Here is a 16337-nt window from a genome sequence, read left to right as displayed (position 1 = left end):
CAAATAATATGCAGGCTCTAATAGCAGGGACAATAGTAGCCTCAGCTCAAAAACGTGTGTCCAAAGGAACAGGCTGAGCAGCACACCCGCCCCGTTAGTATCACTTAGTCACCAATTCCACCCCTATGACTTCACCCCACACAACTGTCTTTATACTAAGATCTCTGTTGAACAGAGGTGGCTGAGCTTAATCACATGACTTAAGTCAGAAAATCTGAGGACTTGAGATTTGCTTGACTAACACTTGTAAAAGACATGACTTGACTTTGACTTGGTATTCATGACTTGAGACTTGACTTAGACTTGAGACAGATGACTTGAAACTATTTTACTTCTTTTAATTAAATATTTGCATTTTTCTAGATATTGAGAAGTTACGTTTTGTTTCTGAAACACATTCGGGTGATTTCTAGTGCAACGTACGCAAACCTGGCAATGTACCAGAACGTGGCAGACCAGCAGAGGGCAACACCGGTCGCAGGATGCAGCTGTCATGGAGGGACAAAATCCAAAAACAATAAAATTTGAATTCAAGGATTATGTTGTTTTTGAAGGTAGTAAGAAGAGAAGGATAGTAAGAAGCAAACGCAACAATGCTTCAAGTAAATACATGCTTTCATGGTTCCTGTATATATGCAAACACTGGCACACACGTAGGCACACAGGTAAATAGGCACAATCACACATCACTCACATACACACCATGCAAAGATTAAAGTCTAAGTTGTGTGAAAGCACGTCCAAAGGAGATAACCCTGGAAAGCTATCCAATAGTTAATATATCATTAAACTGCTATACACATTAACCTTACACCTGACAGTAAACCAATACATTATGTTCATGTGAATGCAATTATGGCTAATATGCAAGCCACTCTTGTGCAATATTGAACCGTATTCTTCGATTACTCTACATGTAGTGAACAGGGTAGCCTACATTTATGATCCATACAATATTAATTATCAACTGTGTTATTTAACTTGACAAATGTTCAGTTGTAATGTGAGAAATTATACCTCGAAACTCTTCATCACCCCAGGTCATGTGACTCTGACTGACATGGTCTGGAAAACATGTGTGACTGCTGTTCACAGCACTGCAACACATGCACTGGTTTAGTGCTGGTCCCTCGCCATCAAGCCACAGAACTGATACTAGCTGTGGGGTCATGCACTCGAGCTCTCCAGTCACACAGAGCCTGCAGTGTCAGAGAGGCCATCCAAAATCCACCCTACACTATAGACCTGCTCTCTTCCTGACCTTGTTTTGTCTGCTCTGTCCTCTGCTGCACCCTTCTCAGCCTCACCCTCCTTCTGACTAATGGATTAAGGTAATTATGACATGGCTGTGCCCACATTCTGTTGGTGGGGTGAAAATTGATATTCCAGCTTTGTTGCTCTCACTAAACTGTTGATGAAATGGCATTGCCCCAGAGCAACTCCAGCTCTTCATGTTATGTAAAACACGGGTAGTGTTTCTGACTTCTTCATTTTAAAGTTAAAAGCAGGGCTCAAAGTGTTTGTGTCATATGAAAAGCTGTGTGACTCCATTCTTTCACCTGTGTTGCCTGTGTGTTTCCAGGTGCTATCAGCTTTCAGGTATTTGACATGGATACAATAATAGGCTCAGGTTAGGGGCAGCTTACAAAAGTGTTGGAATGCAAAGAGGCTGATTAGATGGCTTTATTGAGCCCTGTCTGGAACTGAGCACCCCACCACACCACACACACACAGACTCATGCACAGTTTCACAGACATATAACAAACAACCCCCTGACCTCTGCCCTTTCCACTCAGTCACCTCTATCACTCCCCAGAATGAGTTCAGAGTGAGACCAGCTCTAAATGACACTCTTCATGCTGTTGCTCAGTTTAGGTTTGATTTGTTCATATGTCAAAGTATTTTCTGGGAAGATTAGTGCAAGCGACTAAGTGTCACTATAGGCAAGCAGCCAGTATGTTTGTTTTGTAAATTTATCATACAATTTCTGACTCCTCCATGTTTCTTTCACTCAGGACAAATAGGACATTTCTGATGTTTACTTCAGCAAGAGTCATTTTAAACTTTAGTGATTTTGATTTATTTAAGTCTTTGCACAAATGATATACTCATCAGTCTTTGTATTAGTAAATCATTGTACAATAAAACATGGACCCAGTTCCATAGTTTTTTAATTCCTCACTATGAATTGTGGGGTTTTCCTTCTGAGTCTGTAGAGTTGTAGACTTACAGCGTGGAAAGCTTGGATAAGGGCCAGCGACAGGGTACACTGGACAGGTCGCTAGTCTATCACAAGGCTGACACATAGAAACAGACAACACACATTCACACCTATGGGCAATTTAGAGTCATTTGATCTACATATCTTTGAACCATAGGAGGAAACCTACGCAGACAAACTCACACAAACAGGCCCCAGTCAGCCACAAGGTCCGAACATGAAACTTTCTTGCTGTGAGTTGACAGTGCTAACCGCCACCCCAGTTCAATTGGTAATAATTCATCAGTAGAGATTTTAAATACCCTGAAAATGCGTTGCATGTGTATCATATTGTCAGAAGCTTTTGCTAACTTGGACTTGGTAATTCTGAACTTGGCAGTGATGAAGCCACCAATACAGTATAAAACACACAAATGAACACACTCTTCTGTTTCACATGGCTGCCATGGTTTGAAAAACCTTGCAGTTCTACCAATTACTACATGGGCCTGAGCCTGTTATTGATATTGCAATGTTCTACATCTTTGTTAGACAAAATGTGCAGCCTTTCCACCTCATTCCACCTTCCAGGTTTGGTATGTTCTCTCCTCAAGGGCCTGATATCTCTCCATGTAGATCTCCCTCAGCTATGCATCATCAGTAACTTCAAAAAGCAACAAAAGCAGCTAAATTAGGTCCGCCACTTTTTTCTGTCATGACTAATGAGCTCTCCCTTCATTTGTGTATTAGTCTCGCTCTGCTGTGGCTGTACCCCAGGGAACAGGCCGCTGCTGCGCCTTCCTCATGAACAGGTAAGCCCAAACCGATGACAAGGCAACAGAATGGAAATAGAAACAATGGGGTTCTATTTGAGTTTGTTTGAGCCACACACAATGTTCTATTAACTTGCAGACAGCTGCATCCATTTACACCTTTACTAGAACATTCAGTAAATGCCAATTACACTTGCGTGTTAGGTAAAGTTTATTACTGTGTATGTCATAAGCAGACTACAAACCAAGTCTTCTACACAGGTAAGAGTAGCAGGAAAATATTTTTAAAAAGTAAATTCCATTATTCACAGTTGTGTTTTTATTGTGATTATTATTTCATCTGTTAGTAGATATGAGCACTTACTATATCAGCTGTGGCATCACAGACACATAAAAGAGGGACAGACAGATTAAAGAGAGAAAACCAAATGTTCTGTACAACCACAGGACACACTGAAGTCCATATAGTTATGTAAATACAGTATCTAGCCGGCTGTCAGGATCATCTTCTACAGCTTTTGGCAGAAGGGACATATCCGACTTGCCCCATCAGTAAACAGTGTGCACCCAGAAATCTAAAAATACACCTCATCGCAACGATGAGATCATAGACTTGGAGAGAGGGAGAAAAACGGACTATGATTATAGACTTCTGCCACCGGAAAGAAACTGTTATTTGTCAGCAGCATGTCAAAAGAGGCCACAAAATAAATCAACACTCTGAGAGGCCAGTGAGACCAGGCCTTAGTGTAGCATACATCATGCTTTTGCCAAACAAACTGCATTATTGAATGAATAAGCTGCTATGTGTCATCAGTTAATTGAATGTAGTCATTCACATATGCAAGGGGGAACCAAACTTACTGTAAAGATATAAATCCAATTCAAATGTCATCCTTGTTGATGAATTCAGGTTAATGCAGTTTGCTCAAACTGTGTCTGTATCACTTCACACCAGCACTGAACTGAGTAAATGTATGGAATAAAAACACATATGATAAAGCATCACAAAGGCCCCTGTATCCTCTTCTTGAGTCACATGGGTAAACCCATTATAACCACTTAACTAGACAGGCCACATGGTTAGGCAAGCCTTATGTTACTGTTGTAAATCAGTCAGTTCAAAGCAGGAGACCTCTGAACTGAGATAAAGTGATTTTTATGGCTGTGGAATATAATTATCACTTTGGATGCACTTGGCTCACTGAAGAACAGTTTCCACTGACGTGACATGTTCAACACTGTGTACTGTGACTCTTAAGTCACCCCCTCTGAAATACACCAGGAGTATTTGGTGTCTTCTCCTTAATAAAAAAAAAGAAAAGAAAATACATTTAATTATTAAGTGTGTGCTTTGCAAACAGTGTTTTTCACCTCTTTATAACAACTTTATTCTTTGAAATGTGAACTATCACAGTGACTGAGAAGGGAATCACACGCCCTGCCATGTCCAAAAGGTGGCAGTGTTGAGTTTTCTAATGTTGCGCAAAGGCATGACGAATGTCTTCAGTCCATCTTTCATATTTTTGGTCAACTGTCTCTGAAGTTAGGACTCCACATCGTCTATAGACTATATGTCCCTTATACTCTTATGATTATATGTGCTATAAACTTACTGAAATATTAGATATTGCTGTTGTTCTTGGAGAGACTATTTTAATATGCTACATTATAAACAGCAAAAACATAAATATCTTAAGTCCTTAAATTCTGTCATTAAACGGTCCGCAGTTATAATACACTTTATATATTTTAGACAATTGTAAACATCTATCTAATAATCTATTAAAAGTATCTGTTTAACTAGATACATCTGTCTGTTTCTCTCAAAGTCATTAAGACGCCCATGTTTAGGAATTCACAGCATGCATCCACTAAAATCCAAATAAACTACACCGGTAGAACTTGTTGTTCCATATAAAATGAACATTACACTTTCGGCTAGGATTAAGCGGCCGTCCCGGGCTGACAGTCAGCTGATGGTCGCTGACAGTTGAGAAAAAGTTTTGTTTCTCTAGGCTACTAATATGTTAATTAGCTCTCGGAGTGTGCGACCCTATTGGCTCTTCGTCCGAGTCAATTTCACATTTCCAGCCTGACGTCAGGGGAGCTACAATGCTCTTAAACTCATCTGCTGTGTGATCCCTCTAAAAAATCTCCCCACCAGTCCGCGGTTTATAACGTGCGAGGCTGAGCTTGCTCCTGACTTTCGGCTCTTCTCTCTCTCCGCTTGCGCAATGTATTCATGAAGAAACCGTGAAGTGTTAAATGTTTGAAATAGAAAAGCGCCGAATTTCACATGCTGAAAAAGGACTCCGCTACTCGTGCGCGCGGCACTGCTGTGTCTGTGCAGTAGACTCTGCAAAGAAAAACTACTCTCACACGCCTGCAAGTCCGTGGCTGCAGAAAGGACGCTGAAAAGCTCTTTTTTTTCCAGTTTTAAGAGAAACGCTTAAAAATCAAACTGGCTCACGTTCTTCCCAACCAACCCAGTTTGACAGCTGCTCTTCATCCCGTTTGGAGGACTGTCAGCAGCAAGAGGATGGCATCAGAGCTGGCAATGAGCAACTCCGACCTGCCCACCAGTCCCCTGGCCATGGAATATGTTAATGACTTCGATCTGATGAAGTTTGAAGTGAAAAAGGAGCCGGTGGAGCCCGATCGCAACATCAGCCAGTGCAGTCGCCTTATCGCCGGGGGATCCTTGTCTTCCACCCCGATGAGCACGCCTTGCAGCTCGGTGCCCCCCTCCCCAAGCTTCTCTGCGCCCAGTCCGGGCTCGGGGAGCGAGCAGAAGACACACATAGAGGATTTCTACTGGATGTCCGGTTATCAACAGCAGTTGAATCCAGAGGCGCTGGGCTTCAGCCCTGAAGACGCAGTCGAGGCGCTGATCAACAGCAGTCACCAGCTCCAATCATTTGATGGCTATGCCAGAGGCCAGCAGTTTGCTGGCGCAGCCGGGGCGGGAGGCACGATGGCCGGGGAAGAGATGGGGTCCGCTGCAGCGGTGGTGTCTGCAGTTATCGCTGCGGCAGCCGCTCAGAACGGAGCACAACACCACCACCACCACCATCACCACCACAGCAGCAGCCATCACCAGGCACCTGGCGTGCAGTCCAACGGTACTTCTGGAACAAATCACCCACACATGCGCTTGGAGGAGCGGTTTTCAGACGAGCAGCTGGTCACCATGTCAGTGCGGGAGCTCAACCGGCAGCTACGGGGGGTCAGCAAGGAAGAAGTGATCAGATTGAAACAGAAGAGGAGGACCCTAAAGAACAGAGGCTACGCTCAGTCCTGTCGGTTCAAGCGGGTCCAGCAGCGGCACGTCCTGGAGGGAGAGAAGACTCAACTCATGCAGCAGGTCGAGCACCTAAAGCAGGAGATCTCCAGGCTGGTCCGGGAGAGGGATGCGTACAAAGAAAAGTACGAGAAGCTCATCAGCAACGGCTTCAGAGAAAATGGATCCAGCAGTGACAACAACCCTTCATCTCCGGAGTTTTTCATGTGAGTCTCCACATTATGGTGAAAAAAGAATATCAAATGAGTTACTCCCGCTTAAGAGGTTTTCATTATGAAACCTTGTTTTTTTTATTTGGCGCAAAACCCACTAGACCAAGAACTAATTTGTCAACTTTTTGATTTTTTTATGGGGTTTTTTTCTGTTTTTTTTTTTTTTTGTTTGTTTTTGGAAAAAGAGTTTGTTCAAGTCTGCGACTGTTTTTAGATTCATCACTGTTTTTAATTTTGGAGAGGGGTATTCAGAAAACTTTCATCTTCTTTTTGCTATCATATTAGTGTATTATGCATAGCCTGTCTGTTCAAGACCATTGTTTATTAGATCTGTAGTGTTTAAGTAAACGATTTTTGAAAGTTGATCCAACTTTATGCCGCAGTATACGAAGTGTGCATGCAGACACGAAGTATACTCTGAAGTTCATCAACTTGCCCCTTTTCATCATTTTACTTTAAATTCAATGTACAGATTTCTGTCAAAACTGCATCCACCAACAATATGTTTTTGGCCTTTTTTACCTTTTTTTTGTTTGCCAAACTTGGAGGATTGCGAGCCTGCTGTTTGACGCCACCTCATCTCATGCATTTGCTTGTTATTGTGTTGAGCAACAAAAGACTATATTCATTACAAACTATTCATTGTTTTCAAAGAAATAGAACTAACCTGCATGCTGGACATGTATGGGTTTTTTTTTCTGTGCTTGAAGATGTCCTTTTTTCGGATGACTCCAGCATGACATTCATACTTCATTTATGGCCTCCTCACTTTTTTGAAACAGCAACAAAAAAGTGACAGGACTTCCCACCCCTTGTAATCCATACAAGTGCATTTCAGCTGTGTTGAAGTGCACCACCATCGGCTGTCATTATGGCTGCTGTGAATGCGCAATGCATTCTTGATGGAAGTTGATCAGCGATGATCCTGGTGCGAGGGGAAAAGAAAAGTCTTCACTATTAAGGAAATCACCAGACCCCTTCCTGGAAGTTTAGTCTGTTGCTTAAAGCCTATTGTTATTTAAAGATTCCATTGTGCATTTGTCACCCTTTGAATATTTCTAAAGCGTAATTTAAGTATAAAGTTTTATAATCTAAGTTTCAAAAGATAACATGTGCTACACGTAGATTACTGATAATTAATGAAGAGACTGCTGCACAAAAGTACTTCTAAACAGTGGTTTAGAGAAATTGGCTCGGCTCCAGTTTGTACATTGAGCAGTACTGTGCAGTGAATAAACAGCGCTTTTGCAGCATGAGCTTCAAACAGACGTGTGAGAGCTATACTGGTCTCCGCCACACGTTTCTGACTGAATTTCAAAAGGTATTGTTGATTATAATATACTGAGAAGACGAGTTTCTTAGTTGAACTCAAAGGAAATTGCAGTGCTTTTGGAAGTGTGTATGTTCAAGGAACTGACGTGTTTTGGACTGAAAGGCACTAAACATTCTCTCGCTTGTAATCGTGTAGAAGTTAAGAAAAAGTTGGTATTCTCCACATTTCGAGAAGTTTGGCAATCTGCTACTTCATAGTAACATTTTGATACTTTATCATTTCAAGCAACTGTTTTGTATTTAACGAACTCAATATTTGCAAAGCAATAATTATTATAATCAGTAATGTCTGGACATTGTTAGATCGTCAGGGATTGACACCCTGCATGTACAAAATGAGGGAGTACCATTAGCCAATAAGTCTTGAAACCATGTTAATCTTTCATCATGCATATAGTGTATATATATATATATATCGATATATATCTATACATTTTGCTGTGCAAAATTATTTCAGTCACTAACCATATGTGATGTTCATATGTGTTCGTTTTTTCATTTCATACAATTAAATGATATGCAATAAATGTATGTAATTGTCTGCAATAAGTTTCTCACTTTTCTTTTGACTTGTCCTGAGATTTCTTTTCGCTTTTGTCATTGAAGCACAATGAAACTAGAGTGAAAACATGATGGAGATTACTGCTCCACATCCACACCGCCCTTTCTGATGGGTTTTCTTCCAGCACCAATTTAATACCAGGCCGTCCTGAACAAGTCCAAAATGCCATTTTAACTGAATAGTCACTCATATATTTGTTCAAAAAGGCAAACATTGGAAAGCAATTCAGGTTGAGAGGCTTTATCAATTTTGATAAATTTTATTTCAATTCCATTTCAATCAAATTAGTGAAATAATATTTTTGCATATTCTACATAAAGTACTTTGTTCTATGAATTATATCCTCATGGTTATATAGAGCCTATTATAATTACATTCTGTTTATTTTATTGTAAAATGTGATTTCCAGTATGTTGTGCGAGTGTGAGTGTGTGCATGCCTGTCTGTGAACTTGGTGTGAGTGTGAACGTGCTGTTTTTTGTTTCTATGAGAACTGCTTGAGGCTCTGCATGTTCTATATTTGCACTTTCTACATATGCCTTTTTTCATAAAGCTTGCTTTCGGCTTTGTGTATATGCAAGGTGCCCGTTGTTGCAGTTGTGCTTTTTGAACACTGTGTGCTCACTGTCATAAGCATGTCACCGTTTGCCTTCCCAGTTTCACCCCACTTTATCCTATTTGTCAGTGGACCTGGAAGTTGGCCTGGAGCAGACATGCTCTAGGCGAGGGAGTTTAGTGAGGACTCAGTAATGTAAGGCATGTGAGGGGGCGCTGGACAAGGTGCCATTGTAAGTCAGCCACTGTGGTGAGCTGCTGTACATTATGCATTTAACCTGGTGTTTACACATTTCATTACGACTTCTTTCAACATAACTTTTTCACTGCTCTGGCACCAACTGAAAATGCCACTTTTCTGAAACAAGAGGAAAAGTTCTGTAAGATGTGGGACAAGGAATCGCCTTGTGGGCATCTTGTTTCATTGTTCCAGAACAATTTATTTGTTGAAACAGGAAGACCAGAGTGCCAAAATACACTCCGAAAATACACTAATGTTTCTGAGGACGAATTCAGTCTGGATTTGTCAGCTTTTTGCAAATTAGACACAGTTTGTGTTCACGATGGTGAACAAAGGACACACACAAAGAGCACTTTTCATTAAAAAATAATAACCACACTTTCAGTGTATTAACACAGCACTGAGTGATCAGCTATACATTTCATACTTAGCAAATTTACCAAAAAAAGCCACCTTCTGCACCATCTGCATGTGTTGCAGAGCCCTGTCAAAAAAAAAAAGACAGCTTTAACCCAACACATGTATCCCACTCTGTTTTATGTGATTTCCTCAGAGGAGCGTGCTGCTGCTGCTGTGGTGGCTCATTTGCCCAGAGTGAGGGGAGAAACTGAGACAATAGTTGGGCTTGGGCTGAATTAAATGATTTTGCTGATGATTAATAGTGGTGTGGGCCACTGGCTCCTGCGATGTAGAGATGATAAATCGTGAGTGTAGCTCCATGCAGCTGTGCCAGTGTTGGGTCTTAGCATGCACAAACCGTGCAATTTACGGCCAAGCCGCTCTACTTCTTCCTCAATTTAACTAATTACATCTATTTGATCTGAGCAGTAGTGCTGCTATGTTTTGATATTTTGTATTAAGCACAACAAATGACTTCAGGGAAGATAATTGTTTGCCTTCCCTCCTTTTAAAGAACATTTCTCTGTACTTTTCATTTCAAAGAGAAAATGTCTTCTTTATATGGGAGTTGGGCTTTGTTTCTCTAAAGGCCAGGAATTTGTATGATGGGGTTTTTTAAACTGTGTTTTGAGTGGTATATAAAAAAAATGAAAATTTGGTTTCTGCTTAAGGCTGCCCTGTTAGACTTTTTAGCTTGTTTATTTTGTTTATTTCCTTGTTGGGAGAGATCAGTTAGACCTCCATGTACTAGAACTGAATACCCACCAGCTTCAGCACCAGCACAAATACACAGACAAACAAAAACGGCCCTGAATTGATTTGCCCCAGCCTTTAGTTTCAGGGCATTATATTGTTTCTTTGTATTCTATCATTTATATGACTCAGATAGTTCAGTCTTTATGCTATATGGTATTTCTGCAAAGATAGATTTAATTAGCAAAACATACTTCCTCTTATATCTGTGGCACCAGTGTGCGCCAGTTATGTATCTGATAAATCAACTGATCTTCAAATGAAGCACCTGCATGGAATGTTGGCGCTATGCAGACTGACAGCATAATATGCAACGCAATGTTAACTCAAGTAGTGAAACGCTAGTTGGCAGACCTAAGCATAAGGGCTGGTTTGGGTTCTGAATTTTGACAGGCTTTAGATAATAGCAGAGCAAGGACTGGAGAATATGTTGTGTTGATGTTTGTGTGACTTTCCATCTCTTAACTAGCACTGCCCTGTGTGAAAGGTTGATTATTGCCTGTGTAGATAAAATCGGTTCTTATATGTGTAAATGTGAGAATATGTGTCTGTGTGTGTGTGTGTGCATGTATGTGTGTCTCTCTTGTCATCATTTGGAGAAGAGGATGAGCAGAGGTCAAAAGTTACAGCACACAAGGCTGATCTCAAAGTCATTAGAGTAATCCTTGCCCTGGGGAGCTCATGCCGAGTTCCTCTGCCCAGAACCCACTGAATGAGATGTACACACACATCCAACATAGTACAATCCACAGTCAATTTAGCACTACTCTCTACCATTTTTTAAAAGCCATTTGCTGTATTTCACCACTGTCTCAGAGAGGTACAACCCTGTGGCATACCTTTCTGAGGATTGGAATTCAGTCTAATCACTAAGGCAAAGGCAACTTTTAGGTGAAATGTTTCCTGTATTTTTTTTTTGATCATTTAAAAGCAATATTATTATTATGTAATACATCAATATGACTCAGCTTTAAGTAGATGACTCATAAACAGTAGGTGTAAATACACAAAAGTGTGTAAAACAGGGCAGACGTGGCACTTGGCTGAAGGCCGACAGATTGAGTTCAATGCTGCCAAAGCCCACTGTCAAGTGAAAACAGGAATGATAAAAATAAGCCAGTCTTTGTACTAGTTTAATCACAGCAGCATAGTGGGGACTGTAGGGTTGTGCTCCTAGCACCCGTGATGATCACAGACAGCAGTTTATTCTCACACCCACATCATGCAAGGATTGTACTGTGGGCTTTACAAAGAGACAACACAACAACCAGTGGCACTGAAGAGAAATTCATTCTTCTTCCTAATAAATAATTAAATACAGAATTGTGTGAGCATTATACAATGTTCCTCAAAGAAAGATAGGAAGGGATTTGGATATGTCACTCTCTACGATGCAGGACATCATTAAAAAGATTCAAAGAACCTGGAGGGATTTCACTGTGTAAAGGGCAAGGGCCAAGCCTAATCTGGATGACCGTGCTCTCTGATCCCTCAGACGGCACTACATCAACAATCGTCACTCTTCTATAAGTGTTATAACCACATGGGCTCAGGATTACTTTGTTACACCTGTATCAGGCACTACAATACGTAGTTACATCCATAAATGCTGCTTAAAACTGCACCGTGCCAAAAGGAAACCCTATGTCTACAGTGATCAGAAGTACAGTCGAGTGCTCTGGGCCCAGAGGTATCTGGGATGGACCATCACACAGTGGGAATGTGTACTGTGGTTAGATGAATCAGTATTTCAGGCCTTTTCTGGACGAAATGGATGCTGTATACTCCGGACCAAAGACAAAAAGGCCGTTCAGACTGTTACCAGCAACAAGTCCAAAAGTCAGGGTCATGGTCTGGGGTCATGTCACTGCCCTTGGCAAAGGTAACTTACACTTCTGTGATGGCTCCATTAATGCTGAAAAATTACACAAAGATTTTGGAGCAACATATGCTGCCTTCAGCATCTTTTGCAGGGATACACACGCACATTTCAACAAGACAATGCAAAACCTCATACTGCTCACATTACCGAAGCCTGGCTGTGGAGGAAAAGGGTGTGAGTGCTGGACTGGCCTGCCTGCAGTCCCCACCTGTCCCCAATAGAGAATGTGTGGCACATTTTGAAATGCAAATTGCGTCAGCAAAGACCCAGGACTGTTGCACACCTTAAGACTTGTTTGCAGGAGAAATGGGACAAAATTACACCTGATACATTTAATCACTTGGTGGCCTCAGTCCCTAAACATCTTTTAAAGAACAGCAACATCACACCATGGTAAACGCTTTACTGTCCTAACTTTTTTAGAATGCGATGAAGAGTCAGAATTGAAGAGTGTTTATTTTGAACAAAGAATAAAATTGATGAGGTATCACATCCAATAATGTGCTGCTGTATTGTTTTCAGTGCAATACAGGACACAGATGATTTAGAAATAACTATTTTCAGTTTTAATTTTGATTTTACATACCACCCCAACTTTTTCTGATTTGGGGTTTTAGGATCATAACATGAACGATGCTGCAGAGTATATATGGACGCACAGCCAGTTAACATTACTAGTTGTCTCAGCACAGCCAAGTGGCAGATTCATAGCAGATACAAAGACATTAAAAACCTCCTCTCACTTTGCAGTGCATGTGAAAGGTAAAGAAGAGCAATAGCCACTCCTTCAGAATTAAATGGACATTAGGGATCTGTTAAAGTGCTTCCTATATCAAAGGCTCCTCAACTCTTTCCATGCATGTTGTTCTTTCACTGTGGCAGAAATTCACTGCATGATTCAAACAAGCATTAAGCGGATACACGTGGTGTCATTAGAGAGTTGTCCTTGAAGGAATGGCTGCAGGTTATGTTGGTAATGAGGTGGTCAGGACTTACTGGGCTAATTGTATATGTCTGTAAATGGACCCAAACCAAGAGCCTGTGACTTACAGTAGGTGGAAATAACGGTATCACTCGCATTCCACAAAAGGTGAAGGAGTTAAAAAAAAAAAAAGAAAGTAAGAGGGACAACAGTCTTTCAAAGTGACACGTGGTTTTTATATTTTTATAAATAAAACAACCTATATGTCACCAAATTCACATTTTCATTTCAAAATGTAAGAATAATTAGCACAAGGTATTTTAGTTTGCCAGTTTTAAACCATGCTTTTTATGAAGTTTAGAGACGGATCATTTAAAAACATAGTCAGTATTACATAATGTTTATTTGCATGGGGATTTTATGTTTTGCTTTGTTTTTTGCAATGATGAAGTAGGGATCTTTAAGAGTGACAGAGGGAAAATCAAGCACAGCCTACATCCTACAGTACATCTCCATTCATTTCTAACAGGTGAAGTGTATCAAAATGCCTGCTCTATAGTCAAGGGGCCCTACTCTGTTCTCAACAGACGCTCTTGCCTTTTCAGCACAGTTAACTCTTTAAACTTGCTTCAAAGGTAATAATATGTAATGCTGATGGAGGTTTACACTTTGTGAATTCTGACTTTTTCTGCTGCAGTCCCGATATCCTGCTGCATCACTGCTGTTTTCCTGCAGTTCTATATACTCTGTTGAACTGAGTTACATAGTGGTTACTTGAAAATTCAATGATTTAATATTTCCTTCACTGCAGCAAAGTATTTCCACAACTGTCATTTTCCAGAGCATTTTAAAGGGGCCCTGCTTGCATCTGTGCACAGGAAGCTAAGTTAATGTTTTCACTTGTGTAGCAACATTTATCGAGCATGTGAATACTATTTGGACCTTGCTAGAGCAACGTGCTTACCCCTGTGTAATTTGAGGGGGGTGCTTGTGAAAGTGTCTTTCATGATGTAGTAAGGACAGTAGACATTACCATTCTCCACTATTTGTCTGCATGATAAATTCCCTCTCTTTTATAACTATAAATTATGTAATTTAATGAAATGAGCAGGAATAAAGGCCTAGGCATAAAACTGGTTTGCCTTTTCTGTGCAAAGGCACACTGTAGGCTTAGATATTTTAGTTTTGTTTCTTGTGGTTACAGTGTCTTGATGCATGAGTTTTGTCTGTGGAATCTATTTGCATGCAAATTTTTACATTTCCCTCCGCATCAAATGCTTACTATGATACTTGTACTGTATTTCAACAGACAGACAAGGTGAGAGTGAATCTCGCTCGGAATGCATTTACTTGTTTTCTTGTGATTATTTGTATGTTTGTGTGTGTGTGTGTGTGTGTGTGTGTGTGTGTGTGTATGGCAGAGTGATACATGGTAGAAGAAATAGAAAAGACACTATATGCATTTGCTGTGATATTAATTTATCTATTTTGATATGTTTTGTCCAATTTTGTCTGGTCTTTTAGGTCATCAAGAAAATTCCTTCATCTGTGATTTCAAGCCCCATTCCTTCATGCCCTTGGTTCCTTGAGGTAAAGCACTTCTTATAATTGATCTCCAAGGGTTTTTTTTTTTACCCAGTAAACCAAACTTCATAACAGTGAGTGAAGTCAGATTTGTGCAAATCCAGAAATTACTAATCTTTTGATGATAGCTGTACATATAAAATCATACATTAATTCTAACTGTTAGTGGTTATATTGGTTCTCTTTTCCAATTATATCACTACACCATGAACTCCATAGTAGTTATTCATTAGACTCCATTATTAAACAGAGGGACTGTACAATCACCACATACAGTACAGCACTGAGCATTTTATAGCATATTGCCATAAGGAATATTGCTGCAGGGCTTCCATAAGATACTTAATGTACTGTAGTTTGTCAATTCCTATTCATATGCTAAAGAGCACACACCCTCTTTATGTTGACAATATCTATTCTATCACATCTCTCTCTCTCTCTCTCTCTCGATCTCCCCAATGCCATAGCCTTGCCAAGTACTGGATGCATTTCCCTGCCTTATTTAAATCCATGATGAAGAAAAACACTCACAAGACAGATACACAGTAAAGTTTTCAGTTGTCCTGGATCAACAGCACATTAACTCATTCAAATAAGAATGACAGGTTATATGATTTTGCGTGAATGAAAGCAGAGAGAAAAGCAGAAAGTCTTCATCAGCAGGAGAAAGGCAGAGCAAAGAATATGTCGTGCAATCAATTCACAGACATAAAGCAACCACGGCAACTGAAGGCAGCTGTGACTCAGGAGGTAGAGCAGATCGTCTCCTGCCCGGAAAATTAACGGTTCGATTCCCGGCTTGTCCAAATCCAAGCGTCGAAGTGTCCTTGAGCAACACACTGTTGCTCCTGGTGATGACACCGGTGTGTGAATGGCCAAATAATGTGAAAGCGCTTTGAGTGTGCTGCGATGCATAGAAAAGCACTGTACACGTACAAGACCATTTATAATGCAAACCCAGTTGTTCTTGTAATGGTTTCACTGACTGTTCCATAGAAAATCATTGTGTTGTGCTTGGTCATGATGCTTGTATTCCAGACTTCCCACCTTGGTGAAGTAGGATGCGTACATTTGTATCTGGTGTTATTTTCTTGATTGTGTCTAAGTGGGACATGGGATCAGCAGCTGGCCTTCTTCCAGCTCCACTTAACTTCAGGAGAAGAAACAGGACAAAAGCCATCAGGGAAGACAAGGACAAATCATCTTTAGATGAAGTGTTTTAAGTGCTTTGATTTTCCTCTCATGTCATCACTGTGAATTAGGTGCCCTCTGCTCAGTGCTGAGGGGTATAGAATATAAACAATGCCAGAGGAACGGATGTTAAACAAATGAAAGTGGAAAACCATGAGGGTGTCTGTCTTTGTCAGCCTCATAAATCTCAGTTCCCTTGCCATGCCACTGCGCGACACTGACGCTGCTCTCTGACAAGCTGCCAGCTGAGCTTAGAGGGGCTGCATGTGGTTGGTCTGGTCGATCCTGTTCTTAGTGGTTTCAACCATGGCAGACATTGCAGGCAGAGCCATGTCTTTGTTTTATGCAAATCCATGCATATGAGGAAGGGGGAGGGTGATGAACAGTCTGGCCACGTAGCTCCAGGAGGACAGGCTGAGTGATGGA

The 16337-nt window shown here is 40.8% G+C and overlaps 1 protein-coding gene across 3 annotated transcripts in view; it reads left to right on the top strand.

Moving 5' to 3' along the window:
• The first annotated feature begins 4934 nt into the window (after positions 1-4934).
• Positions 4935-16337, top strand: part of mafa (MAF bZIP transcription factor a) — an 86590-nt gene continuing 75187 nt past the window's right edge. For all 3 annotated transcript variants that reach the window (XM_020606007.1, XM_020606016.1, XM_020606023.1), the window contains exons 1-2: positions 4935-6484; positions 14661-14726. In XM_020606007.1, the coding sequence (XP_020461663.1) occupies positions 5517-6484; positions 14661-14688 (996 nt within the window). In that variant the 5' untranslated portion in view covers positions 4935-5516 and the 3' untranslated portion in view covers positions 14689-14726. The remainder of the gene's footprint in view (positions 6485-14660; positions 14727-16337) is intronic.

The sequence above is a fragment of the Monopterus albus genome, unplaced genomic scaffold (assembly GCF_001952655.1).
Source record: "Monopterus albus unplaced genomic scaffold, M_albus_1.0 scaffold4.1, whole genome shotgun sequence".
Taxonomy (NCBI): Eukaryota; Metazoa; Chordata; class Actinopteri; order Synbranchiformes; family Synbranchidae; genus Monopterus; species Monopterus albus.
Note: the sequence above shows the minus strand (reverse complement) of the source record. Positions and strands in the feature narration are given on the sequence as shown.